Below are 23,561 nucleotides of genomic sequence, written 5' to 3'. Positions count from 1 at the left end.
TGGAGCAGGGAGCAGCTGTGAGCATAAGGGGCTGCGAATGGGGGGGTCTGACCAGCCCCTTTGCGTGGCTGCTTTTTGTCTTTTTTCACCCCAGTTTTCTTCCCGATGCCATAAATAGCAGCAGGAGCCGCTTCCACCCGCCCTGCCTGTGCAGCTGCATCCCACCGAGCCAACCAGATGGTGGAAAACAATCCTGCCCGCTGGCACTGCCCCCGGCCCCCAGCACATGGCCACGGAGCAGCACCCACCGGCCTAACCCTGCAGGGGGTCCGTGACACCCAGCACCCACGGACAGGCAGCACCCAAGGACAGGCAGCACCCAGGGACAGGCAGCACAAGGACAGGCAGCACCCACTGACAGGCAGACCCAGCACCCCTGTTCTCTGGGGGGGCCTCACGATGAGGTCCCAGTGTCCGGTGTGCTCCCATCCAGGCAGGATGGGGACAAAGATAGGGATTTGGTGGCTGCTTTGGCAAACACACCCTCAATCCTTTCCCGTTTTCCCCTTTGATCTCGTGAGCGGCCGCATCCAGTATAAGGGTGAAAAAATGCCGCGGTGCAGCCAAATCATGTTGTAAAAGGGAAACGTTGTCCCCGGAGCTGGGAGTGGGGGGTTGGCCCCATAAACTCAGCTTGTTCCATTACTGCATCCACTGGGATCCACGTGTGGGATGGGGGCTGGAAGACGCACCCAGGACCACAAGCTAGGGCGGATGGATGGGCTGATGTCAGACAGACAGACCCCTGCCCCTTGCCCTGGCTGGGGTCACCCAGTGGGTGCTCAGTGCATCCTGTGCCAGGAGGGGAGGGCTACCGGGCCGGATGGAGCCCACCCCCCTCACCCCCCCCGAGCTGCCACGTCCCACGGCTGCAGGGACCTGGCGTCGTTCCCCCCGTGCTGCCGCCAAGCCTTGAGCCTGGCCCAAGGCAAACAGGAGCCGCTGGGACGGTGCTACCGTGGAGGTGGGAGGCGATGGGCAGGGGGGTTTGGGGTCACACACACACAGAGGCGGGTCCGGGCACCCCCAGCAGCCGGGCGGGTGCACACACAGCTCTATATTTCGTAATAAATAATGTACAACTCCTCGGTGCATGCCAGCACCGCCGCGGGGCCGCATCCTGCCCCAGCCTCGTGCCCGCTCCCTGGTGCCGGGTTACAACAACCGCTTTCATGCCTGATTTTTGCCTGGGGTAAAGGCAGTTGGAAGGGCAAAAACACTCCCCGAGGGCAAAACTAGCCGGGATGGTGGCAGCAGGATGGGTGCAGGATAAGGCACTGCCGGGTGATGGGTGAACATCACAGGGACCAAGCCTGGTGTCCCCATCACGTTGCATGCCACCGGAGAGCCACACCACATGGTGCTGGGCAGAGAGAGGCAGGGGGGCTTTTTACCCACATCCTCGGGGTCTTCCCCCAGAAGAAGCCCCACATTTCCTTATGGGGTGCTGGCAGGGATGCAGTGGTGCTCCCACCTCCTGGCACCCTCGGCTAGTGCCAGCCCCGGCACAGGGGAGCCCAGCACTGGGCATGGGGCAAAGCACCAGGCAGGGGACCCAGTCCCCTCCCTTCCCATCCCGGCCCCTTCCCCTATTGGCTTCCACCCCCTCTTTTATTCTTCTTTATTTTAATAACCCCGAGGGGCCGCGGCGCCGCTGCCGGCACCAACCAGCACCGTGGTCCCTGGGGCTGAGCACCATGAGCTGCCCAGCAAGGGGCTGGGGCTGAGGGCATGGGCACGGCGGGAGGGTCCCGCTCCACGTGTCCCGTGTGTGTCCCCTCTGCTGGTTTAAATGATGCGGGTAAAAGCGATGGGAAGGGGAGGGCAGAGCGGAGCCGGGGAGGGGCCACGGGGCGACCGCGGGGCTCACACCTGCCCCCGGCTCCGGCCCATCCTCCGCGGGCTGCTGGGGGTCCGGCGGGTGGCCGTGGGGCCGGGGGCTTGGGCGCCGGAGGCGAAGTCCATCACGTCGGGGGCAGCCCGCCGCATCTGGCCGGTGCCCATCTCCTGCCGGATCTCGGCCAGCGCCTCAGCCGGGGCCGTCAGCAGGCGCTGGAAGAAGCTCTCCCGCCCCGGCGGCCGCTCCTGGCAGGTGAAGGTAACGGCCGTGCCCGTGTCCGCCTTCATCTCCCGCGAGAAGCCGTCGGAAGTGCCGTCAAAGCAGCGGCCGATGGCGATCTCCTTGGCCAGGCGCGGGTTCTGGTCCGTCACCGTGTAGATGCCGTAGTTGTGGCCTAATGGGTCGACCGGGGCCAGCATGGTGAAGGCGGCCGTGTGGTTGTTCTCTGCCACGGGCGGGTGGCGGCTCAAGTATTCCCGGAGGAGGCTGTTGATGCCCGTGCGGCGGCAGCTGCCTTGGGGGATGATGGAGACCAAGGTGCGATCCACCAGGCTCTGGTCAAAGAGCATTCCGCTGCACTTGAACTCCACGCAGGCGCCCGAGGTGTTCTCCAGCAGCATGTCCCGCACGCTGCGGGTGTCCCGCAGCCCATAGAGCTGCCCCCGGGTGCGAGGGTGGCTGCCCCCCACGTTACGGGACCTCACCATGTACTCCTGTGGCCCCTCAATCTGCACCTTGATAAAACAAGCCCTGAACTCCTGTGGGTTGGGCCACCACGAGAGGTAGTCGCCGGTCCAGGAGGTCAGGTCACTCTCCTTGAAGGGCACCACGTTGTACTCATACTTGTCCACCTCCACGCGGTAGAAGCGGAGGTGGTTGGCACTGACCGGTGCCTCCTCGCACTCTTCCAGGCTGCGGTAAGGGTAGATGGGACCGTTGGTCTCATCAACGTTGTTGGGGTCAGGCTTGGCCACGTTGATTTGGAAAGCTGTCTTCTTCAAGTTGGGGTCATCGTGGTCCAAGCGGCGGTAGTCCAGCTTGCCCAGATAGGGCTGGGATACCCCGACAGCGTTGGGGTTGAGCTTGGGGCTGGAGGCCACGGCTTCCAGCTCCTCCCCACCCAGCGTGGCGGTGACATAGGCTGAGTAGGCATCGGGGCGCTGGGCATCGCAGAAGGCGGGCAGGCAGGCACCATTGGGACCTGTCACCACGCTGTCGAAACGGCCCCACGCCCGGGGGTTGGCGGGGTAGCCGGGCTGGGGCTCCAGGTTGATGAGACTGATGACCACCCCTTCCAGTTGCTCATAGGGGTTGAACTTCTCATTGCTGTAAGCCCGGACCTTGACAAAGCAGCGGCGGTCCTCCGGCACATCCAGGTTGAAGAGACGCCGCTCCCGGATCTCCAGGTTCCCCACCAGGAATGTCCTCTCCTCCCTCTTCCCTCGGCTCCCCCCGCCCTGCCGGAGGATCCCCTCCTCCTCCCATAAGCCAGTTTCAGGGTTCAAGGACCACAGCTTCATCTTCTGCAGGTGCTCTGGCATCCAGACCTGCCCCGCGTCCATCCGCACCTCCACCGGCCCCGTCTGCAGCACCGCCCCGCTCTCCCCTTCCCGAAAATCCACAGCAAACATTCCATAGGTCCTCAGTGGAACGATCTCCCCCTCGGCGTTGGCAAAGCTGAGGTCGCTGGAGGCAGCACTGGCTGTTGCCATGTCCCTGGGGTCCAGGAAGGTGACACTGGCCTTGACCGTGCCCTTGAAGACCTCCCCGGAGGGACGGAGAAAGACACCAGCAGGAAGGATGAGCTCCCCAATGGGCTCCCTGCCGCTCGCCTCCCCCAGCGGGATGGCGTTGCTCTGGCTGCCATCCAGAGCCACCGGCTCCTTCTTCCTCAGCATCTTGACCTCCTGGTAGACGGCACCACCGCGGCGGTTGAAGGGCAGGACCTTGACGGCATCCACAAACCTCTGCTGCCGGTCCACAAAGCGAGCCACCAAGCGCTGCGTGTCTGGCGGCACCTCAATGGTGAAGGAGCCCTTGTACCCAGTGAAGCCGACCTTCCTCCCACCCAGGAAGATCTGCCCGAAGCGCAGGGGCTCGCCGGTGTCGGCTGCCGTCACCCGGCCCTGCACCAGGATGCGGGGCTGGGCACAGGGACCGCAGCCGCACTCGGCCACCACCTTGATGGGCAGCAGGGAGCCAGCACAGGGGATCTCCCGCATCTCCATCCTGCGCACGCCACAGCAGTGCCCCACGTCCTCCCCGCATGCTGCCACCTCACTGGGGCTGCTGGCACATGGGGCAGGCGGGCAGCGGCCCACGTTGTAGTAGCGGGAGCCGGCAGCATCCTGCGGGCACTCGCTGGGCAGCTCCACCAGGCTCGGCTCTGGCTCTGCCTTGCAGCTCTGTTGGCCCTGGGCTGGGGGCACAGCAGGGATGGGGTTAGGGTGACCGTCCCTACCACATGCCCCATCCCAGGGTGATGCTGCAGCCCCATCCTGAGGCGATGCTGCTGCTGCCCCATCTCAGGGCAATGCTGCTGCCCCATCTCGGGGTAATGCTGCAGCCCCATCCCATTCTCACCCAGCACGGTGAGCTCTGCCGGTGCCGATCTGATGGCACCTGCCTCGGTGCTGGCCTTGCAGTGGTAGGTGCCAGCCTGCTCTGGTGCCAGTCCCCGCAGCACCAGGCGGCTGCTGTACCGGTGCACCTTCCTCTCCAGCAGTGTCCCATTGTGGTACCTGTGGGCGTGGGGATGGGCTCAGCTGGGACTCTGCCATGGCTGCCTTTTCCCACCATTCCCAGTCCTGGACCCAGCTCACCAGTAGTATTTCTTTGGCATGGGGGTGCCTGAGGCTTTGCAGCAGAAAGTCACCTCCTGCCCAGCCACCCGCACCTTCGTCTTGGGGTGCAGCACCATGTAGGGCTTCTCTGTAGGGGAGAAAGGTGGCAGAGGGTGCTCCCCCCCTCACCATGGCACCCTCACCATGCACCCTCGGGGGGGGGTCCCTCAAGGGGTGCACAGCCAGGTCCTCATCCCCACACCTCGATGCTCACCCAACCTCTGCAGCCTCACATGTGCTACCGCCACACCAGAGCCATTGGAGACGATGGGTGCCAGCGCTGAGGCGAAGCCATGCCGGTGGGCACTGATGTTGGCCGTGGTGCCTTGGCACAGCCCCGCAGCGCTGAAACGCCCGTGGGCATCGCTACGGGCCAGCAGCACTGGTGGGCGGCCCTCCAGGTAGATGCGGGCGTCTGGCAATGCCAAACCAGAGGCAGAGACGACGGTGCCCTGCAGTGTGTGCTCAGGGCAGGCTGCGGGGTGGCACGGTGCTCAGCCCCGTGGCCGTGGCCATGGCCAGTGGTGGGGCTGCATGGGTTGGGGGGCACCAGCAGGGAAGGGGTCCCTGAGGGCAGGTACCTGGGCAGGGTGAGGGGGGACATTTCTGCACCTCGGTGGGGCGGCCGCTGCACGGCACCTTCTTGGCAGTCTTGCAGCTCCTCCGCCGGATGCGCTTCCCGGTGCTGCCGCAGCTGCGGGAACAGGGACCCCAGGAGCCCCACTCCGTCCATGCCGGCTCTGTGGGGCAGACACTGGGTGGGCATTGGGAACCACATTCCCCACCAAGCCCCCAGCCTGGGGTGGCCCTGCATCATGGGGACATGGGGATGTTCCCAAGCAGGAAGGCTCAGTCCCGGCAATCCCCAGCTCACCCCGGTGCGCCCCTGCCCAGTTATTTGTACCAGCACCTCCTCTGTTACTGCAATGAAGCTGAGGAGGAGGAGGAAGCAGCGGTGGCTTTGTCCAGGGACCTGCCATGCCAAGGGACTCCCTCATGATGCACGGACCAGGAGAGGAGCTGGAGATGGCCAGCATGATGCGGGTGGCACTGGGATGCTGGGTCCTTACCTGGGCAGGGGCCGGCACTGCACGTCCGTCGCTCTATGGCTTTGCCCTTGCACTTGATCTCCTTGAGAACAGCCGCCAGCCGGGCATTGACACAGCGGCGGGTGCGGGTCTGGGTGCCGCTGGTGCCGCAGGTGCTGCGCGAACAGGGGCTCCAGGAGGACCAGTGTGACCAGTAGATGTGCTCTGGGAGCAGCAGAGGCATTAACGGGGAACCCACCACCCACAGAGCCCAGTGTCATGCATCCAAGGGATGATTGATGGAGCTGGAGGGGGGCTTGGTGTAACCACAGCTCCTACAGCACCCGATGTGGTACAACAGGTTGATGAGCAATGGGTACGGAGCCCCACAGAACGTGTCAGCGGGGCCTGGGGAGGGGCAAAGTGGGACACAGCAGGGCCAAGCACTCACCCAGCGGGCAGAGGAAGCGGATGTGGTAGTTGGAGCAGGTCTTGCCCGGCGGCTGCTCCTTGTTGATGCAGCGAAAGCCCTTCTTGGGGCTGATGTGCACCACCTCACCCACGTCCTCGGGCAGCTCCCACTCGGTGGTGCGGGCCTGGATGGCCACCGGCCGCTCGCAGACACGGCCCCGGTAGTAGAAGCGAATGGCGTCCAGGCTCTCGTGGTCCCCGTCCCCCCCAGGGTGGTCAATGTTGAACCACGACGTCCACTCTGCTCCTCTGCCTGGGATGGAGCAAGCCCTGAGCATGTGGATGGGGAGCAGCACCCCCATCCCTAAGCACCCTGGGGTGCCAGTGGGGCTGGGGACAGCTTGGGGACATCGAGGACTGCATGGACAAAGGATGAATGGGTGAAAGCATTTGGAGATGCAGTGGGGAAGCCTTGGGGATCACCGGGTTGACACCACATCCCTACTGCAAGGGTCCCATGGGGGGTTAGAGCATCTCCAGGCTGGCATGGTGAGCATCACACACGCAGCCCCTTTGGGGTGTCCCCGTTGCAGGTCCCCGGTGGGGGCTCAGGGACGGCCATACCTGCCGTGTCCAGGTCGAGCTCTGCCAGGCTGGGCGCTGCTTTCCAGGGTTTCCCTGGGGTGCCGCTCTTCCCCGGCTCCGAGTCGTTCTCCAGGGGCTCTGGGGGAAGCCAGCCAGCTCAGGGGCACCCTCTCCCCAGGGCACCCAGTGGTGCCCAGCCAGTCCTTTGCACCCTGGGCACGCAGTGGGCACCATCCGCAGCAGCAGTGGGGACTCGACCCTGTTCCCTCCCCAGCTGCAGCTGGATGGATTTTGTCCCCAGACCAGGGACATTCCAGTCTCACACAGCCCTTGACAGTTTGAGGGACCCCATGGGGCTTTGGAGCACCGGGCTGCAAAAGCCCTGTGAAGCAGGGGGTGGCCGAGGCATCAGTGAGTCCTGATGGTGCTCAACCATCCGGTGCCAGAGCAGGCAGGACTGATGGGGACACGGGTCCCCATCCCTCCGGTGACATGGCACAGGACATGTCCCCATCCCTCTGGTGACATGGCACAGGACATGGCCCCATCCCTCTGGTGACATGACCCTCGGGAGTGTAAAAGTGCCCTGAGCCTCGCCAACACATCCTCCCACCAGCAGATTCTGAAGGGACCCCCACAGCCATGGCCATGACCCTGGCTCACCTCTGGCCCCATCACACATCTGGAGAGCGCTCAGCCCCATCCCTGTCCTGCCCCACATCACCGCCACCAGCCCCTGGGAGGATCAGGATGCGTGGATGGGATTCCCACTGGCAGACTGCAGCCCCGGCCTTACCTGAAGCGCCGGCACCGTGCAGGGCGGTGAGAGCCAGGAGGGCCAGCACCAGCTTCCCCATGGCCACCAGCGCGGCGGCAGCTCCGCCGGCAACTGGGAGCACGGCGGCCCCGCGGGTCTATATATGAGGCCTTTCCCCCTCTCGCCGTCAGACAGCGGCACGCGGCTGCTGGCGCGGGCGCCCTGGCCGGGAGTCAGAGGGCAGCGGGAAGGGGCCCGCGGAGCTCCAGGCTTTGTTTTCGCAAAGCTGCTAAAATTGGATGCGCTGGGGAATGCGGAGGGGAGGGAAGGGAAAAACGCGGCGCGAGCCCAGCCCCGGCGCGCTGCGGTCAGGTCACCGGTGCCAGCGCTGCCCTGGCACCCGCTGCCGTGGGGCACGGCGGGGCCGTGACCTGGCCCGTGGCGTGTCCCGGAGCCACCCGTGTCCCGGTGCCGCCGGGGCCGTGCGGAGCGCGGGGCACCCACGGCCCCAGCTGCTGCCCGGGCTGCGAGGTGTGACGGCGGTGGAGCGGGGACCCCCAGAGGGCAGCAGATCCCGGCTGGGGGTCACAGCCCCATCCCACAGCCCGACCGGCGGAAATCCCAGCGCATTCCCTGCATTCCCCAGAGCTCCGGCTGCACCAAGCAACCAGGGACTGGGAGGGGGCTCCCAGTGCTGTTGTGTAGCCATGGACACACCTGTGTTAATTAAACCCCCCTGTTAATTAAAGCCCCATAGCGAGGGGCTGCTCTCATGGCCCTTCCCTGGCACATTGGAGGTCTCAGGCTATGGGGGGCTGCAGCAGTTCCTCAACGGCCGCCAATGTCCCCATGGGATGGGCGATAGAGGGGATGACACCAGGTCTGTCCCCAGAAGCCAGGCTGGCGACAGGTCCCAGGGACACGGCATGGGGGGGGGTGTCCAAGCTGTGCGCGGGGCTGGACGGGGCATGGAGCCGAGTCCTGGCTCCTCAGGGGGTCCCCAGGCAGACACCGACCCCACGGCAGAGCCACCAAGCGCTTTATTGGCGGGGGGCTCGCAGGGCCACCACGCACTCGGTGCCGGGGTACTCGGGGGGGTTGAGCTCGAACTTCTTCTGCACGTCGTAAGGGAGGAAGCGCCCGGCCACGAAGTGCTGGCGGCCCAGGAAGCGGCGGGCGCACTGCTTGGGCGCCGACAGCGACACCAGCACGTCGGGGCTGATCCCGCCGCTGCTCCCGGCCTCCACGTCCCAGCCTGCGGGGGGAAGAAGGGACACGGGGAGAGAGGCTCAGGGGTGAGCCCGGTGCTGGCGATGCGGAGGGCACAGGGACGTGGGGTCCCCCCCGCATCAGCAGCAGCATCACCGCCCTGCACCGCTCCGGCCGCGTCCTGGCACCGCCTGGGGTTTTTCTTGGTGGGGATTCACCGGTGGCTGTGCCAAGGGCTCCTGTTTGCTCCCGCAGCCGGGGGGGGGCCGCGGGAGGGGGGGGGGGGTGATGGCAATTCCAGGCCTGGCCACCAGACACCCGGGTGTTTTCAAATTACATCATGTCTCAGTTCAGGGAGTTTGTTATTGATCGTGGATGCCCTGAACGCATTCAGGGGGAGCAGGCGCCAGCCCTGGCTCCCGGTGGGGATGCTTCCAGGCTGGGAGGGGGGGAAATGGGGGTCCCCGGGGCTGCCCCCACCCCGCGACGGCACCACAGGAGCTCCCTAGCCACCCGGGCAATGAGCCCACGGTCGTGCTGCGCTGGGCAGAGTGACAAGCAGCGGGGTGGGGGGGTCCCATCCTGCCCAGGGGATGCCGAGCGCAGTGTCGGACCTGAGGGCACGTCCAGGCTGACGATGGGGATGCGAATGAGCTTCAGGGTGCTCAGGATGGCGGCACAAGGCTCCCTCCCCTCCGCTGCCTCCGCCTCGGCTCCCAGCACCGCGTCCACCACCGCGTTGTAGGCATCATTGATGAGCTGCACCTTAAGGGGACGCACACGCAGGGTGGGCAGCAGGTTCGTGGTGTCGTGTCCCCCCCCCGCTCCAGGCACCCCCACGCGGGGATCCCGTTTTCCTGCCTAAACAGACTCACCCAGCAGCAGCTGCCAAAACATTCCCCCCCCCCCCCCGACCAAGGCAAACGGGGAGGATGATGGGGGGGGCAGAGCCCGGCACGCCGAGACGCGTGGCCCCAGCCAGGGCAGCGCTTTCGGGTCACATTCCTGCTCCCGCCCGAGCCAGGTGCTTCCAACAACAACAGAGCCGGTGGCTGGCGGGGCCGCGGCGGCCGCCGCTGGATTTCATGGCATTCCAGGGCTCCCGGCATTGCCAGGGGCAGGAAAGGGGGGGAAGGAATAAATAATAGAGACTAATCAAGTGAAGCACGTCAGGCGGCGGGGGCTCACCTCGGTGGGCAGGTAGGAGAGGAAGGGGATGTCCATCTTCTCACACTGCGTCGTGAAGTCCTGGTACAGGGGGTCCGGGGAGCGTTTGGGGTAGAAGATGGTGGGTTCATAGTCCTGGGTGGTGGAGAGCAAGGATGAGATGAGACCAGCATCACTCGGGGATGAAGAGGAGCAAGGGAGGAAGATACCTACAAAGATCCGGAGGTGCCGGGCACACACCAGCCCGATGGCCCCGTTCTGTGCCGGGCCGCACACCACCAGCACTGTGGGCTGCTTCCGCGGCAGTGACGGCAGCGGGAAGGCCTGTGGGGATACAGGGACGTGGCACTGAGCCCCTCGGGGTATGGCAGATGGTGCTGGGAATGTGGCAGAGGGATGTGCTGCTGGACGGCAGCAGGGTGTGTGGTGGGGTGATGCTCAAGGTGGGATGGGGATGGCAGCCAGGGCAGGACAGAGCTCAGAGCGGAATGAGGATGATGCCCATGATGGGATGCAGGTGATTCCCACAGTGGGATGGAGATGATGCTCAAGGTGGGTTGGGGATGGCACACAGGGCAGGACAATGCCAGTACTGGGATGAGGATGACGCCCATGGTGGGATGCAGATGGTACCTATGGTGGCATGAGGATGATGTCCACGGTGGGATGAGGACGATGCTCATGGCAGGACAGGGCTCCCCGCCAGCCCACAGGGAGGTGGCCGCAGCTCCACATCCCAGCAGCCTGTACAGGGAGACTCTGTTTATCCCCTGACAGCTTTTTTCCTGCTCCTGCTCCCAGCCCCTGGCGCTGCCCGTGGCTCTGGGGACGTGCCGGGAGGGGACGGCGCAGGGGATGCCCGAGCTGGACTCTGGGGATGCTAATGAGGAAGAGGAGGATGCTCGGGCCGTGAGGAGGATGCTCAGCTGGGGCTGGCAGTGGAGCCGGGGCTCAGGGGGGGACAGCCCCATGCTGTGGGAGCAGGACCAGCCCTGAGGCAGCCCCAAGATCCAGAGAGGCTCCAACAACCCAAATATTCCCCCTCAGGAAACTCCTCTGCCCTCGGCGAGGGGGAGGGTGCAGCAGCTCCAGACACACGGAAAAGCTGAGGCAGGTGGGCGTGGAGCTCGCTGGCCTCCGAGGCACAAAGCTGCCCTTGATGCTGCCTCCTCCACCTCCTCCTCCCGTCCAGCAGAAGCAGGCAGCACTCACAGCGACAGGAGAGCATTGTTGGGGCATGGCGAGCCCCAGGGATCCCCCCAGCACCCTCCTTCCCACGGGCACGGTGTAACCCACAGCCCAAGAGAAATCATGAAGGGTGGGCGAGGAACGCAGATAAACCCACCCAGGGAGAGGCCGGAGCATCGCTTCTGCTGGCCACAAGCCCCGGCTGGCCCCTGGCCCCTGTGCCCTGGTCTGGAGCAAGGGGAGACCACGGCCAGGGCTGGGAAAGGCAATGCAGGGGGACAGGACAAGGGGCAGTGAAGCCCCGTCCCCATCGGGGTGACCCCGGTCCAGGTGGGGTGTCCCTGGCCCCGGTGGCTGCCTCACCTTGGTCACAGCCATGGCGCAGGCGTGTCCCCAGATCTCAATGAGCTGCTGCCGCCCAAACCGATAATCCTCCAGCAGCTCCTTCTCGATGGCCTCAGCCTCAGCCTTGCTGCGGGGGGAGCAGACAGCGGTGAGGACAGGGACAGGGATGTCCCCCCCACCAGCACCGGGACCCCACTGTGTCTCTGTGGTGCGGGGCAGGGGATGCTCAAGAACACCAGGGGCCGGGGGCTTCATGCAAGGCTGTTTCATGCGAGGCACCAGCCCTGGCAGCGGCCCCAGCTCGTGGCAATGGGGCTGTTCCAGGAGGCAGAACAATGCTGCGGTTGTTCCTGCAGCCGAGCCCAGCGCTGGCAGCACCCAGAGCCTCCACATCGGGCAGTAATCGCTCCCATGTGTTGGCTCACCTGCGGTGAGAACAGCGTGTGCTGGGTCCCAGCTGCAGGGGGGCCCCTGAGATCCGCCAGCCCCTGGTTGCTCCAGGCCCTATTCCCGGGTGTCCTGGCTGATCCCAGCCCACCAGCCCCTGGCCTGTCCTGCTGAGGCCTGGGCACTCTACAGGTCCCATAGACCCAACCAAGCCCATCCCCTGGCCCTATTGACAGAGCCCAATGACCACTGTCCTGGCAGACCCCCTCATCCTGCCCCATCCCATCCAATCTTTCCCCCCCATCCATCCTATCCTTCTCTATCTCATTCAATCTATCCCATTGCTATTCTTTCCCATCCATCCTATCCTTTCCCATCATATCCTATGTAACCCCACCCTTCCCCATCTCATCCTAACCTCTTCCATCCCATCCATCCTGCCTATTCTATTCTATTCTATTCTATCCTATCCTATCCTATCGTTTCCCATCCTATCTTTTCCCATTCCACCATATCCTTTCCCATCCTACCCTATCCCATCCCATCCCATCCATCCCATCTTTTGCCATTCCGTCCTATCATTTCCCATCCTACCCTATCCCATCCCATGCTATTCCATCCTATTCATCCTACACTATTTCATCCCACCTTATCACATCCCATCCAATCCTTTCTCATCCTGCCCTACAGCATCCATCCCATCCTCTCCTTTCCCACCTCATCCCCTCCTTTCCCATCCTGTCTAGCCCATTCTACACTGTCCCATCTTATCCTGCCCCATCCCATCCTGTCCCCAGTCCTTTGGTGCCCTCTAGTGAGCCCCAGCCCGGCCCCACAGCAGAGTCCGGGGGGTGAACAGGGAGGAAAAAGAGGCCAAATGCAGGCGGGGCCAGGCCCGGAGCAGCCCCGCGCAGCTGTGTTGTACCCAACAACAGGCACGTTCCGGTCCTGACAGAATTCCCTGTTCCAGGAGGGAGAACATTGACCGTAATCGCTGCTGGCAGGAGACCCTGGGCCCGGGCCCGGGCTGGCTCCCGTTGTCCTGGCACCGGCCCCGGGGGGGACGTGTCACAGGCCTCCGGGTCCTGGCTCTTCCCGGCAGCGCTGCGGGTGCCCGTTCGCTGCTCCCCGGGGCTGGGGATGTGCTGGGGGGGAAAAGCTGCTCCTGCCCCCGAGCAGGGGTGGGCGCCCCTCGGAGCCCGCGGGGACCCAGCAAAGCCCAGGTCAGCCCAGTTCAGCCCAGTTCCTGGTGCCTCCTGGGCGGGACGGGGGGCGGCTGTGCCGTGCTAAGGGACAGAGGGAGCAGGAGGCAGAGGAGCCGCGGGATGAGGGGATGGCGGCCACACCGCGTGTCCCCTCCTGCATCCCGCCTCCACACCCTGGCTCTGTCTCCCCTCTGCATCCCAGTTCTGCACCCCAGCTCCTCATCCCAGCTCCGTGTCCTCCCTCTGCACCCCAGCTCCACAGCCCAGCTCCGTGTCCTCCCTCTGCACCCCAGCTCCACAGCCCAGCTCTGTGTCCCCCGCTGCATCCCAGCTCCACACCCCAGCTCCACATCCCAGCTCCGTGTCCTCTCTCTGCACCCCAGCTCCACAGCCCTGCTCTGTGTCCCCCGCTGCATCCCAGCTTCACATCCCAGCTCCGTGTCCTCCCTCTGCACCCCACCTTCACATCCCAGCTCCACAGCCCAGCTCTGTGTCCCCTGTTGCATCTCAGCTTCACATCCCGGCTCCTCATCCCAGCTCCGTGTCCTCCCTCTGCATCCCAATCCCGTGTCCTCCCTTTGCATCCCGGCTCCACATCCCTGCCCCCACCCAGGTACAAGCAGAGGGACACTGGAGGCACCAGCCCTGCCCGGGATCGGGATCCCCCCGCTCCGCTCCCAATGCTGCCAGAGACATCCCCGCCGCAGCCATGGAGACCCGGGATGCGGTTGCTCTGGCAACGAGTCTATTTGGGTACCAGCCCCCCCCCCCCCGTCCGCCCCCGGGGGTGCGGAAAACCGGGATGGGGCTTTCCCGAGGGACCGGGTGTCCCGGGAAATCCGCGTGGGGCCGGAGCCTGCGCATCCCGGCACGGAGGAGCCGAGCCCGGGGGGTCCCGCCCCGCCAGCGGGGCCGCGGGAGCCTCCAGCACCCGCCCGGGGTCCCCACCACGTCCCGCGGGTCCCGGCACCGGCCGCGTCCCTGCGGGCAGCGGGGACCGGCTCCTGGAGCGGCAGCTGAGGGGGTCCCGGCTGCGCAGCGGTGCGGGCGCACGGTGATGGGCACAGGCGCGGCGTGACCCGGTGCCCCCCCACCCCGGGACTCCCGGTGCTCCCAACACGCGGCCCGGGCGGGCGCCGGGAGGCTCCGGGGGGCCCGGGCTCACCTCAGGTACCGGGGAGGCTCCCGGGCGGGGCCGGGCGCGGAGCTCATCGCGGGCAGCGGGACCGGGCAGCGGCGGAGCCGTGCGGGAGCGGCGGCGGCAGCGGCTCGACCACCGGGCACCCCCCCCGCGCTCGGCGGTGCCGCCCGGGGGAGGCGGCTCCGGCTGCCCCCGCCCCGCGCGGCCCCGCTCCCCCGAGCACCGAGCATCGCCCCGGCCCCCGCCAGCGGGCGGAGCCGCCGCCGGGGGCTGCGTGGGGGGCGGCAACCTCGGCTCTGACCCCCCCCTCCGCTCCCCGAGCAACGGGAAAGCGCCAAAGACCCAAACTCGGGGGTTTTCACCCCAATCCTCACCCCAGTGGAAGCCACATCTGCAGCGGGGCTGCTCCCCCCGAACCCCTCCCGGACTCCGAGCCCCCCCCAAACCCGAGCCCCCACCACCAGACCGCGGTGGTGACACCAAGGGACAAGCCCCCATGGAGAGCACAGCAGACACCGGCCCCTTTTGGCACCCAGAACACGCGGCTCATCCCATACTCCCATCCCGATCCAGGCCTCCGGGATCCTACTCCCGGCCTGTGGGAGCAGGGAAGAGCCTCAAGGACCCTGAGAGCAGCAAAGTGTCCTGCTGGGAAGGACACGGAGCTGGACAGGAACATCAATGACACCGGGTTCGACTCAGCCGCGTGGTTTTAATAACAGGAGCCGGTGGCACCGGGGGAGGTGACAGCTCCGGGTAGGGGTGACAGCACCGGGGGGGGCTGACAGCACCGGGGGAGGTGGCAGCCCCAGGGGTGACACGGCCATGCCTCACACGTAGTACTGGAGCCCGAACTTCTCGTTCTCCACCTCGCTGGTGGGCCGCAGGTAGTAGAGCTCATCCAGCGTCGGGGGCACCCAGCGATCCGTGTGGAACAGGGACTCTCCGACCTGGACAGGGAGGGAGCGCTGCGGCCATCGGCAACGTGACCCCGGCTCCAGGGGACACACATCCTGCTCCGAGCTCTCCAGGAGCTCCGCCACGGACCCGGCTCCACCGGGAAGGCTGGATCCTGCTCCGCTGTGCCAGGAATCACCCCAACCCCCCCGGCGCCGCAGCACCGGAGCCACAAACCTTCCAGCCGGGAACATCCTTCATGATTTTGGCCTCCTCGTCCAGGTTCTGCCGCAGGATGCGGAGCGTTCTGCGGGACAGGGCGAGGCTGAGCGCGGGGAGCGGCGCTGCAGCGGCCCCCGGAGCCCCCCGTGTGCCCCCCCGGCCCGGTACCTGCGGTCAGACTCCGCCTGCAGCAGCGGCATCAGCGCGATCCGCGCCTCCAGGTCCTCGATGAGCAGCCGCCTGCGCCGGGAGAGCACCGGGGGGGGGGTCAGGGCTCAGCGGGGCCCGGGCAGGGAACCGGAGCACAGCCCCAGGAGGGGGGTGGGGTAAGAACCGGGGTGGGGGGGGGCACCTGCGCTCCCGGTTCCACTTGACGACGGTGTAATAGCCCAGCAAGAGGCTGCCGACGCCGAGCGCGAAGAGGCTGTAACCTGCGGGGGGAGCGGTGAGGGGCACCGGGGGGGGCACCGGGGGGGCACGGGGGGGGCACCGGGGGGGGCACCGTGGGGAGCGGTGAGGGGCACCGGGGGGGCACCGGGGGGGAACCGGGGGGGCACCGGGGCGGAACCGGGGGGGGGGGCACCGGGGGGGGGGGCACCGGGGGGGGCACCCTGGGGGGGGCACCAGGGGGGGCAGCGGGGGGGGCACCGGGAGCGCCCCCCCCCCCCCCATATCGCAGCCTCCCGGCCCCGGCGCCCACCTGAGAGGCCGCGGCGCGGGAGGTGCCGCTTGTAGTCGATGGGCCCGTACCCGCCCGGCGGCGCCATGTCCTGCTTCACCTTCGGCGCCGCCATCCCCGCGGCCGCACAGCGTCACTTCCGCCGCGCTGCGGGAAGCGGCCTGCGGAGACCCAGACATACCCCCCCCCACCCAACACACACCGGCTCCGCCTTAAAGGGGCAACGCCAAGCGGCGGGGGTAGCGGGGCCCACCGCGGCGGTAAGGGTGCAGGGGGAGCGCAGTGGGAGCGCAGTATGCGCTGCTGGGTGTGTGCTAAATGCGTGCATCCCGCAGCCACCTTGCAGCAAAACCTGCGTGTGCAAGCGGGCACCAGCAGCGCAGCACTGGGCACGCACACGCTTCTAAGTGAGCTCTGAAGAGCGGGCACCCACCGGGGAGCGCGCAAGGAGCGCGCAGCCCCGGGCACGCACCCGCTGGGTGTGCGCGGATCAGCACGCACCCAGCAGCCAGCGTGCGGCAGCCGGCAGCGAGCCTGCACCCCCCGTGGAGCCCTCGGTCACTTCAGATCAAGGTCACTCGTGTCTAAGCTCTAATCGGTGCCCGTAATCCCTGGGCTGCTGCGGGGAGTTAATACCAATGCAGATGGTGCGGCTGAGGCTGCGGGGCGGGGGGAAAGGGCAGCCCTGGAGGGGACGCTCGGGGTCCCACTCCGCGAGGGATGGGCGAAGGAGCCGGGGCAGGGCGAGGGGGACACGGGGTGAACCATGTCTTCCTTGAACCAGCCTCTTCCATTATGGCATTGCCGCAGGATGAGGCTGGGCTGAGCGCTGAGGGCAGAGATGCACCGGCTCGTGAGTCATGCTGGGGCATTTGAATGGACTTCGGAATGATTTGAAGTATTCCAGGAGGAAGAGGGGCTTCAGTTGCTGAAACTCGTGTCTTGTTTCCACCTGGAGAACGCCCCTATCTGCGTCCATACAGCACCTCTGAGGATGTTTAATCCGCTTGCGGCTTCTCATTTCAGTCCATGAAATCCCACAAGTCTTCTTCTTCCTTTCCCGTTCTTCCCAGCAGCCTGGTTTTGGGCAGGGGGAAGAGCCTGGCCTCTCAGCTGGAGGAAAGGAGAGCACCAACACCCTCACCAAGAGGGTGATCCACCAGCATCACAAACCAAGACACATTTCAAACCCAGCAGCCTCAAAGAGGCAGAGCCTCTGCTTTGTCCATCTATTATCATGCAGCCTAAGGTCCCCGTTTTCCAGCTCAACTGGGCTTGGGTACATTGGGTTTTTTCCCTTAGAAAACCGGGGGGGGGAATGCAAAGGTTCCCTAAAAGGATGATAAAAAGAGCTGTAGAAAAACAACCTGACACTAAATTATCTTGTATTTAAGGATAACGAAGAGTCTTCTTCTCTGTTACAGCTGGAATGTGATGAACAAGAATCCCTGCAAGACAAAAAGGCACCAAGTCACCCTGTGTGCAAACTGGCGATGCCCAAGTCAACTGCTGAGCAGCAACAGCTCAAGCAGGCCACTTGGTTCTGAGCGCAGGGCTGCCACTGGGCCACCCCTCAGCAAGCAAACGGAGAGGAACTAGATTAGCAAATGAAACCAAACGAAGAAAAACCACACAGCTCCCAAAGTTGCAACATGGGTTTCAAATGAAAATCCGGGCTTTTATTTCACAAGTTGCTAAAATCTAAGTACAATAAGTCATTTTCATTATTACTGTATTATAAAATCTTGTCGTCGCAAGGTCTCCCAAGAAAGGTTATATGGCTTGCAAAGAACCAACGCTGCTCTAACCCTCTCCCCAGGAGAGGGGGGAAGCAAGCAGCATCCGAGCAATGTCAAACCAGCTCATGCAGCAGTTTGCAGCGAAGCAGTGGAGGGTTGGGAACATGAGACACGCCAGCTCTTCCAGCCGAGTGATGCCAGGGCTGGGCCGGGGCTGCAGAGCGGCTCCTTCAGGCTTGTGTTTGGAAGGAGCTGGAAGTGAAAGGGTTTTTGTCCCTTCCAGGAGAGGAGGTGGCTCTGGGATGCTCTGCAGCAGAGCCAGTGAGAGCCCTTATGGAGGCAGGAATCCCAAACGGGACAGCAGGAGAAATAAAGCAAAGATCCGGCCTTCAAAGCATGTCTAACCCCCCCCCCTCCCCCCGCCCCTTCACAATTCCCAAACAATGGAACCTTTAGGGCATAATACCATTATGTGAATATTCTGATCGAGCTTTTCTATCTACTGGTTGGGTTCTGCAGCTGGGTTTTGGTCTTTTTAGGTGGGGAGGAAGAGATTTGGAAAGACTCAGAGGTGTTTGAACAACATCTGAACCTAAAGTGGTACCTCCAGGAGCCCACTCCAACACCACCAACGGAGCCCACAGCTTTGACTACAAGGAAGAAACAATTCTGGCATTTAACGCATTTTTACCACTTCAGTCTTTTCCTGGTGCATTTACCTGGAACTTGGCAGAAACAGAGATGCAATAAATAGATCCTTTCATGTTACCTGCACCACAGGTTAAAACCTATGTCAAAACAGTTGGAATCCCAACAGCCCAATATCTATGTTTGCTTTACAAAGCCTTCTACCCCAATACCTCAAATAGTATTTGCAGGGGTTTATTCTACATGAAACCAAACCAGATTGCTCCCTCGGAACACAAGGTTTGGAAGTCAGTACGTGCAGCCCCAGTTTCAGTTCCAAATCTTAAAATAGGAAGTTTTCTCCATTAGTTTAAGGCTTGGTTTGTATCTCCCCTCTTCAATGTATATTAGTGGATACTCCCCTCTTCAATGGATATTCAGATTAAAATGTATAAGGTGCTGGACTGAACTGGTGGGATCCAGAAAGGTTCTGACACAGCTTTTAGAACAGACAAGCTCAGCACTTCTGCCCATCGTTCCACTCCCCCTTTTCCCAGCTGAAGCTGCTCCAACAGCAGAAAGCAAGAGTGAAGCTGTCCAGGCTTCCCCCAGCGGCTTTTGGATTTTACTTGGAGAAGTTCAGCTAGTTCTTTTTAAGCAAGTGCACTCTCCCAAGTGCTGTGACACAGCAGCAGCGCCGAGATAACACAGCAGCTTGTCAGAAGAGACCAAAGGAAAGAACCGGCCCCAGCCCCCTCCTCCCGGGTGAGGAACTGAAATGTTTTCCTACTCTTTCAAAGGTGCAAAAAATCGAATGCACTCAAATCTCTTCTCTCCACATCTCCCGATCCAAAACATCTTGGAATGAAAAGGAAAATCAAAACTTCAAACCATATCCTCTCACCCCCATTTAGTTCTTCCTATACCTGTGTCGAGCAAACAAAAAACAAAGTCAAATTGAAATTCCAGGGCTTTTTTTTTTCCTTTTTTTTTTTTTATACAGCAACAAATACCATTTTTGCAAAACTAGGTCTTCTACTCTACTGAACAGTTTCCAAAGTATCTAAATACTGATATTCACACAACAGAAGAGGGGTGAAAATGAACGGGTTTGCTCTTTCACTATGCAACGGTTAGATCCGAAGGGGGACATCCCTAACAGTTCTTGTTTTCAAGTGAGATCTAACAGCAACTGCTAAGAAAATAGATTCAGCATAGACTGAATAGTAACCCCTCCCCCCTTTTCTTTTTATATATAGATATATAGATATATATATATAATTTTGCAAATAATTCTTATCAGCACTACTTCTAGCACTGATATGCAACATAAGTAGTAAGGCATGTATTTCTGCCACTTGAATTCAACTGGGATTTGGGAGAAGCACAGGGAAGAAGGAGGGAAGATGATGAGAAGGAAGAAAAAGAAATCGAACAAAACTGGACCTGAAGGATTTGGGTTTAACCTGTGGAATCCCCAGAAAGGTATGAAAACCATGTAGAAACCTGTCCTTAAGGTTACCTAAAGCTCTACCCAAAGAAGAAGTACTGAAGGGATGGACAGCGGAGCATGCTTGGAACGCCTGGAAGAACACAGCTCGAGAGGGATCAAGGTCCTGCCCCCAACATCCTGGCACAGGCTGGGAACGGCTTCTCCATGGGAATGGGCAGAAGAAGGAGCAGCTCCCGGCCCTCGGCTCCCCCCGCTCGCCCTGGCCGATTGCAGCTTCTGGAATTCCTATCCTTTATTTTTTTTTTTTTTTTTTTTCCCCCCACTTTTTTTTTTTTTTGAGTAAAATTGCTCAAAACAATAAACAACAACAACAAAAAATAACCTTCCAGAAAGAAAATAATCCCAAACAGTCCCGCTCTGAAGTCTCTGGGAGCATCTGAAAGGCCCAACTGCTCATTGCTGAATTAGAAAGACTGAACAAAAGGTGTTTGTCTATTGAGGAAATTAGATTTTTAGACTACCAGCAGTTCAAAAAAGTCTATTCCAAACAGAATCCAACAAAAGTGAGAGACTCCTGCACTGCTTCCCACCGACCTGACAAGTTTTGGTGGCAGCCGGTCCCTTAGGAAAAGAAAAAAACAACGCAAAACCATACTCGACTGGAATTGGAGTTTGCGCTTATTTATCATTAGCTCATCATCAGAAGGTTTGGAAACGTTATAATCTGTCGACTGCCTTCCTGGCTGGAGAGGGGCAGGGAAGAAAAGCAAACACGAACTAAATGCATCTGCAGGACGGGGTTGAGATTCCTCTCTCCTTGAGCTGAGATCCTCGAACACCGTGTTCCTGGTGACTGGGTGGTTATGAATAAAGAAACCGAAGGCAGAGAGTCGTCGAGTCCTCCTTTTGTGCTGGTGACAAAGGAATCCAAACTAAAGACAGAAAGCCAAAAAAACAGAGAGAATTCTTCCCCTTCCCTGACAGCCTTCATCATCAGTCAATGCTAAGAATCTGAGAACCAAATGAGCTCAAGTCTTTCCCACCCACATGGTGTTGTCTTCTCATTGCAGGGACAGCAGCACTCGATGGGATGAGGAGTGGTCTTCTTGCATCCTATAAAGCCTGGGGCATATCCAGCTGGGATTAAAGCAGATTCCACTGTAATGTGGTATAAAAAGGATGGCAGAAACTGGAAAGTCTTCCTCTTGGGCATTCCTCTGCATTATTTCCACGTGGCGGACTGTGGGATGGACCGTGGGGGAATCATATCCAGGAGATATTCACGCTGGCGGTCTACTGCTGAGGAGGACTTGTGCACAGCTAAACTAGGGTTAACGAAAGGTAAAGCCCCACCTGATGAGACACAAAAGAGGAGAGAGAACAAGTGTCACAGCACGATATAAACATGAGAGAAACGGTGGCAAAACCACGCCGCTCATCCCCCTGAAATCATCATCTAAGTACAGGGCACTACTGGCCACAAAGGTCAGACACCTTCTGAAGATAAAAGCTTCAAGAAACAGAAGCAAGGTTTTGTACCAGCAATGAAGATTCGAGCTCTCTGCAATTAAACTACATATTAAATGCTAAATGAAGCTATCAGGAATAAAAAAAATCCGAAGAAGTCCATTCAATACTGGGCAAGGGAGTAGATCACAAGAGCCTGTTAGGGCAGCGTTTCCTTCCTGGAGATCCTATTTATCACTGAAGAAACAAATGACTCGAGCTCTCGAGTCAGATTCTTTTATATATATAGAAAAAGAAGATCAGATTAGAATTTATAATTTCCATTTGTTCGGAGCAACAGCTTTAGTCACTGCAAACCCTGAGGCACGCTGGCAGCGTGTGCTGCAGCCTCACCTAGAGCAAAACCATCTGGTTACTGTATGTTGCCTTCCCACCAGTCAAACCCAACTGAATTAAACTCCCAGAAATGAATGACAGACTCCTGCAGCGTGACACTGGCTGCTCAGGTGGCCTCAGTGATGCACAGTGACGTTACACCTATTTACTCTCTTTATAAATGTGCATTTTTATTTGGTTAGCATCACCTTATTGCCCCTCTTGATGAGCCCCAAAAGCAAGTGTCAACACCACGACTAAGAGCAAAGCCTCAGCACCACCAGGATTTCATGCAGGAAGTGGCAAAGAGAAACCAGCCTTACCCAAAGAACTATGATTGTTGGACAGAGTGCAGCTAGTAAGTACAAAGAGAAGAAGCTTTAGAGAAATAATCTACCTGTATTGATGGGAGTCTTCTTCCAGGCGGCAGCGCTGCCCTTGCTGACAGGTCTCTCAGCATGCTTACCTGGCCTACTCCCAAGTGCTGCTGCAGACGATGCATTCTGCAACTTGGGTGACTGGCTAAATGCATGCAACACTCCCCGGGGAGCTCCAGGACCTCGAGACATCTGGCTAGAAGTCTGGCAAGAGAGCAAAGAGTAAGACAGGCATTGCAGGTTGCTGGCTCTCAAGTACAATCACCCAGGTGAACCTTCACAGCCCCTCTTCTCTCCTCCCTTGGCTGCTTCTGCCAAGCCTGGACTATTATTTCTGCTACCAAGCCTACTACAGCTTCGGGGCTGGAAACTTCCAAGACTTCTCTACAGCAAGGGAAGAATCAGCTTTCTACTTCAGAAAGCACCTGTAGGGACGAGGAATTAGAATCAGCTGCAAAGCAGCAAAACCTGTGCCATGTGAGCACCTCTGTACACAGGCAACGTCACTTCCCTGTCCTAAATAACCAGTACCTTGATAATTTCAACTCAAATCAGCACTTAAGCACTTCCTCCAACCAAAAGGTGGCTTTACCAGGTGTGTGAGACCCAAGCTGTGTCACAGATGGTTGCTACCATCACCTTAAAACTTCACAAGCAACACTGTGTGATCTTGGCTTAAGTCTTTTCCCCCCACCTCAGTCTTAGGTCAATTGACTCTTAGGTCTTTCCATCTGGCACATCCTAAGGAAAAACCTGGAACGGACTTTGCAGGATGCGAGTTAAATACCCTGTATAATTCCAACAACTCTGCAGAAAAAGAGCATTCTCTTCTGTTCTTCAGGTACAGAGAATGTAACTGAAGTATCAGGTCCCTGCGTGAACAAATCCCACTCTAACCTGCCCGGTTAAATCAGGCACCTGGTTAAGCTTACGCTCAAACACACACACAGCAGAGCTTAAAGAAAGCTAGGTCATGCTTCCATTTCATGCCTGTACACCAGTGTGCACAGAGCCGCAGGACTCTTGCCCCACCATCACCAAGATCTGGCTCCTGGCAGACGGATCCTCACCTGCTTGAGTGAGTGGTGCTGCACTATAGGGTCTGACTTGGTCTGTACAGGAGCTGAGGTCTGCTGCAGTATCCGCTGCTCGATCTCCTGCTCCTGCTGCAGTGCTTTTACAAAGGCAGCTTTCAGTCGGTTCGTGTGCTCAGCTTTCAAGGCCTTTTTCTGGTTGGATGTCATGCAGGTTTCACACATAATGATGCCGTTCTTCTCCTCCCTCCAGCGGCAGGTGAAGTCAGTCTTACACTGAGCACACATGTAGGGCTCACGAGACGATACAGCCACCGAAACTTTACCTGGGGAACACAACCAGCTTAGCTCAGCTCCATCTGGGGCTTCTATGAACCAACAATACTTGAGAAACCTCAGCAATATTCCAGCTAAAGAAAGCCAAACCATCCACCCTTCACTCTCCTTTTGCATTTACTAAACCTTGAAACTGTTTGCTTGTGTGAGTGTGCGTGTAGGAATCCAGCAGATACTTCTTTAGACACCGATTCAAGAGTTTAGTGCTGGTGGACAAACAAGGGGCTGGCTGGAAGCGAACAGCTCTGG

General features: G+C 60.7%; 4 protein-coding genes and 1 long non-coding RNA gene across 14 annotated transcripts in view; 1 reads left to right on the top strand and 4 right to left on the bottom strand.

Moving 5' to 3' along the window:
* Nucleotides 1–1,015: 1,015 nt before the first annotated feature.
* Nucleotides 1,016–7,744, bottom strand: CILP2 (cartilage intermediate layer protein 2). Of its 2 annotated transcripts, none has more exons than XM_065658842.1 (9): nt 7,504–7,744; nt 6,747–6,845; nt 6,163–6,435; nt 5,754–5,936; nt 5,265–5,423; nt 4,898–5,158; nt 4,663–4,771; nt 4,424–4,581; nt 1,016–4,259 (listed from the first exon to the last, which is right to left on the bottom strand). In XM_065658842.1, the coding sequence occupies exons 1-9, from the start codon at nt 7,562–7,564 to the stop codon at nt 1,867–1,869; spliced, it is 3,696 nt and encodes a 1,231-aa protein (XP_065514914.1). In that variant the 5' UTR covers nt 7,565–7,744; the 3' UTR covers nt 1,016–1,866. The 2 variants fall into 2 exon arrangements, with proteins under 2 accessions (XP_065514914.1, XP_065514916.1); XM_065658844.1 differs by having other exon boundaries at nt 4,898–5,098.
* Nucleotides 7,745–8,486: 742 nt separating this feature from the next.
* YJEFN3 (YjeF N-terminal domain containing 3) lies at nt 8,487–14,238 on the bottom strand. Its single transcript, XM_065699752.1, has 6 exons — nt 14,131–14,238; nt 11,392–11,500; nt 10,054–10,164; nt 9,862–9,975; nt 9,288–9,438; nt 8,487–8,719 (listed from the first exon to the last, which is right to left on the bottom strand). Exons 1-6 carry the CDS (start codon nt 14,175–14,177, stop codon nt 8,505–8,507), a joined length of 747 nt encoding a protein of 248 aa, XP_065555824.1. The 5' UTR covers nt 14,178–14,238; the 3' UTR covers nt 8,487–8,504.
* A 560-nt stretch (nt 14,239–14,798) lies between these two features.
* Nucleotides 14,799–16,057, bottom strand: NDUFA13 (NADH:ubiquinone oxidoreductase subunit A13). Its single transcript, XM_065658938.1, has 5 exons — nt 15,926–16,057; nt 15,578–15,656; nt 15,394–15,465; nt 15,241–15,310; nt 14,799–15,056 (listed from the first exon to the last, which is right to left on the bottom strand). The coding sequence occupies exons 1-5, from the start codon at nt 16,017–16,019 to the stop codon at nt 14,937–14,939; spliced, it is 435 nt and encodes a 144-aa protein (XP_065515010.1). The 5' UTR covers nt 16,020–16,057; the 3' UTR covers nt 14,799–14,936.
* Nucleotides 16,058–16,176: 119 nt separating this feature from the next.
* On the top strand, nt 16,177–17,634 carry LOC136003362 (uncharacterized). Of its 2 annotated transcripts, none has more exons than XR_010608079.1 (2): nt 16,177–16,477; nt 17,329–17,634. It is a non-coding gene; the product is annotated as an uncharacterized LOC136003362 (long non-coding RNA). The 2 variants fall into 2 exon arrangements; XR_010608078.1 differs by lacking the exon at nt 16,177–16,477 and adding an exon at nt 16,689–17,183.
* GATAD2A (GATA zinc finger domain containing 2A) overlaps nt 17,558–23,561 on the bottom strand; it is a 55,032-nt gene continuing 49,028 nt past the window's right edge. For 7 of the 8 annotated variants that reach the window (XM_065658930.1, XM_065658936.1, XM_065658931.1 and 4 more), the window contains 3 exons: nt 23,013–23,302; nt 21,963–22,146; nt 17,558–21,076 (listed from right to left, as the gene is read on the bottom strand). In XM_065658930.1, coding sequence (XP_065515002.1) covers nt 20,946–21,076; nt 21,963–22,146; nt 23,013–23,302 — 605 coding nt within the window. In that variant the 3' untranslated portion in view covers nt 17,558–20,945. The remainder of the gene's footprint in view (nt 21,077–21,962; nt 22,147–23,012; nt 23,303–23,561) is intronic. The other variant, XM_065658933.1, reaches the window with a different exon arrangement.

The sequence above is a fragment of the Lathamus discolor genome, chromosome 21 (assembly GCF_037157495.1).
Source record: "Lathamus discolor isolate bLatDis1 chromosome 21, bLatDis1.hap1, whole genome shotgun sequence".
Taxonomy (NCBI): Eukaryota; Metazoa; Chordata; class Aves; order Psittaciformes; family Psittacidae; genus Lathamus; species Lathamus discolor.
The sequence above is the reverse complement of the archived record's forward strand: the minus strand, read 5'-3'. Positions and strand labels throughout refer to the sequence as shown.

Coding starts and splice junctions, on each gene's coding strand:
- CILP2 (XM_065658842.1), bottom strand. CDS start 7,564: ATGGGGAAGCTGGTGCTGGCCCTCCTGGCTCTCACCGCCCTGCACGGT. Junction 6,846..7,503: donor GCACGGTGCCGGCGCTTCAG/GTAAGGCCGGGG, acceptor GGCTTCCCCCAG/AGCCCCTGGAGAACGACTCG. Junction 5,159..5,264: donor TCCCCCCTCACCCTGCCCAG/GTACCTGCCCTC, acceptor GCCACCCCGCAG/CCTGCCCTGAGCACACACTG.
- YJEFN3 (XM_065699752.1), bottom strand. CDS start 14,177: ATGAGCTCCGCGCCCGGCCCCGCCCGGGAGCCTCCCCGGTACCTGAG. Junction 11,501..14,130: donor GAGCCTCCCCGGTACCTGAG/GTGAGCCCGGGC, acceptor CTCCCCCCGCAG/CAAGGCTGAGGCTGAGGCCA. Junction 8,720..9,287: donor CAGCCTGGACGTGCCCTCAG/GTCCGACACTGC, acceptor TTCCCCCCGCAG/GCTGGGACGTGGAGGCCGGG.
- NDUFA13 (XM_065658938.1), bottom strand. CDS start 16,019: ATGGCGGCGCCGAAGGTGAAGCAGGACATGGCGCCGCCGGGCGGGTAC. Junction 15,466..15,577: donor AAGTGGAACCGGGAGCGCAG/GTGCCCCCCCCC, acceptor CTCCCGGCGCAG/GCGGCTGCTCATCGAGGACC. Junction 15,057..15,240: donor AGGATGTTCCCGGCTGGAAG/GTTTGTGGCTCC, acceptor CTCCCTGTCCAG/GTCGGAGAGTCCCTGTTCCA.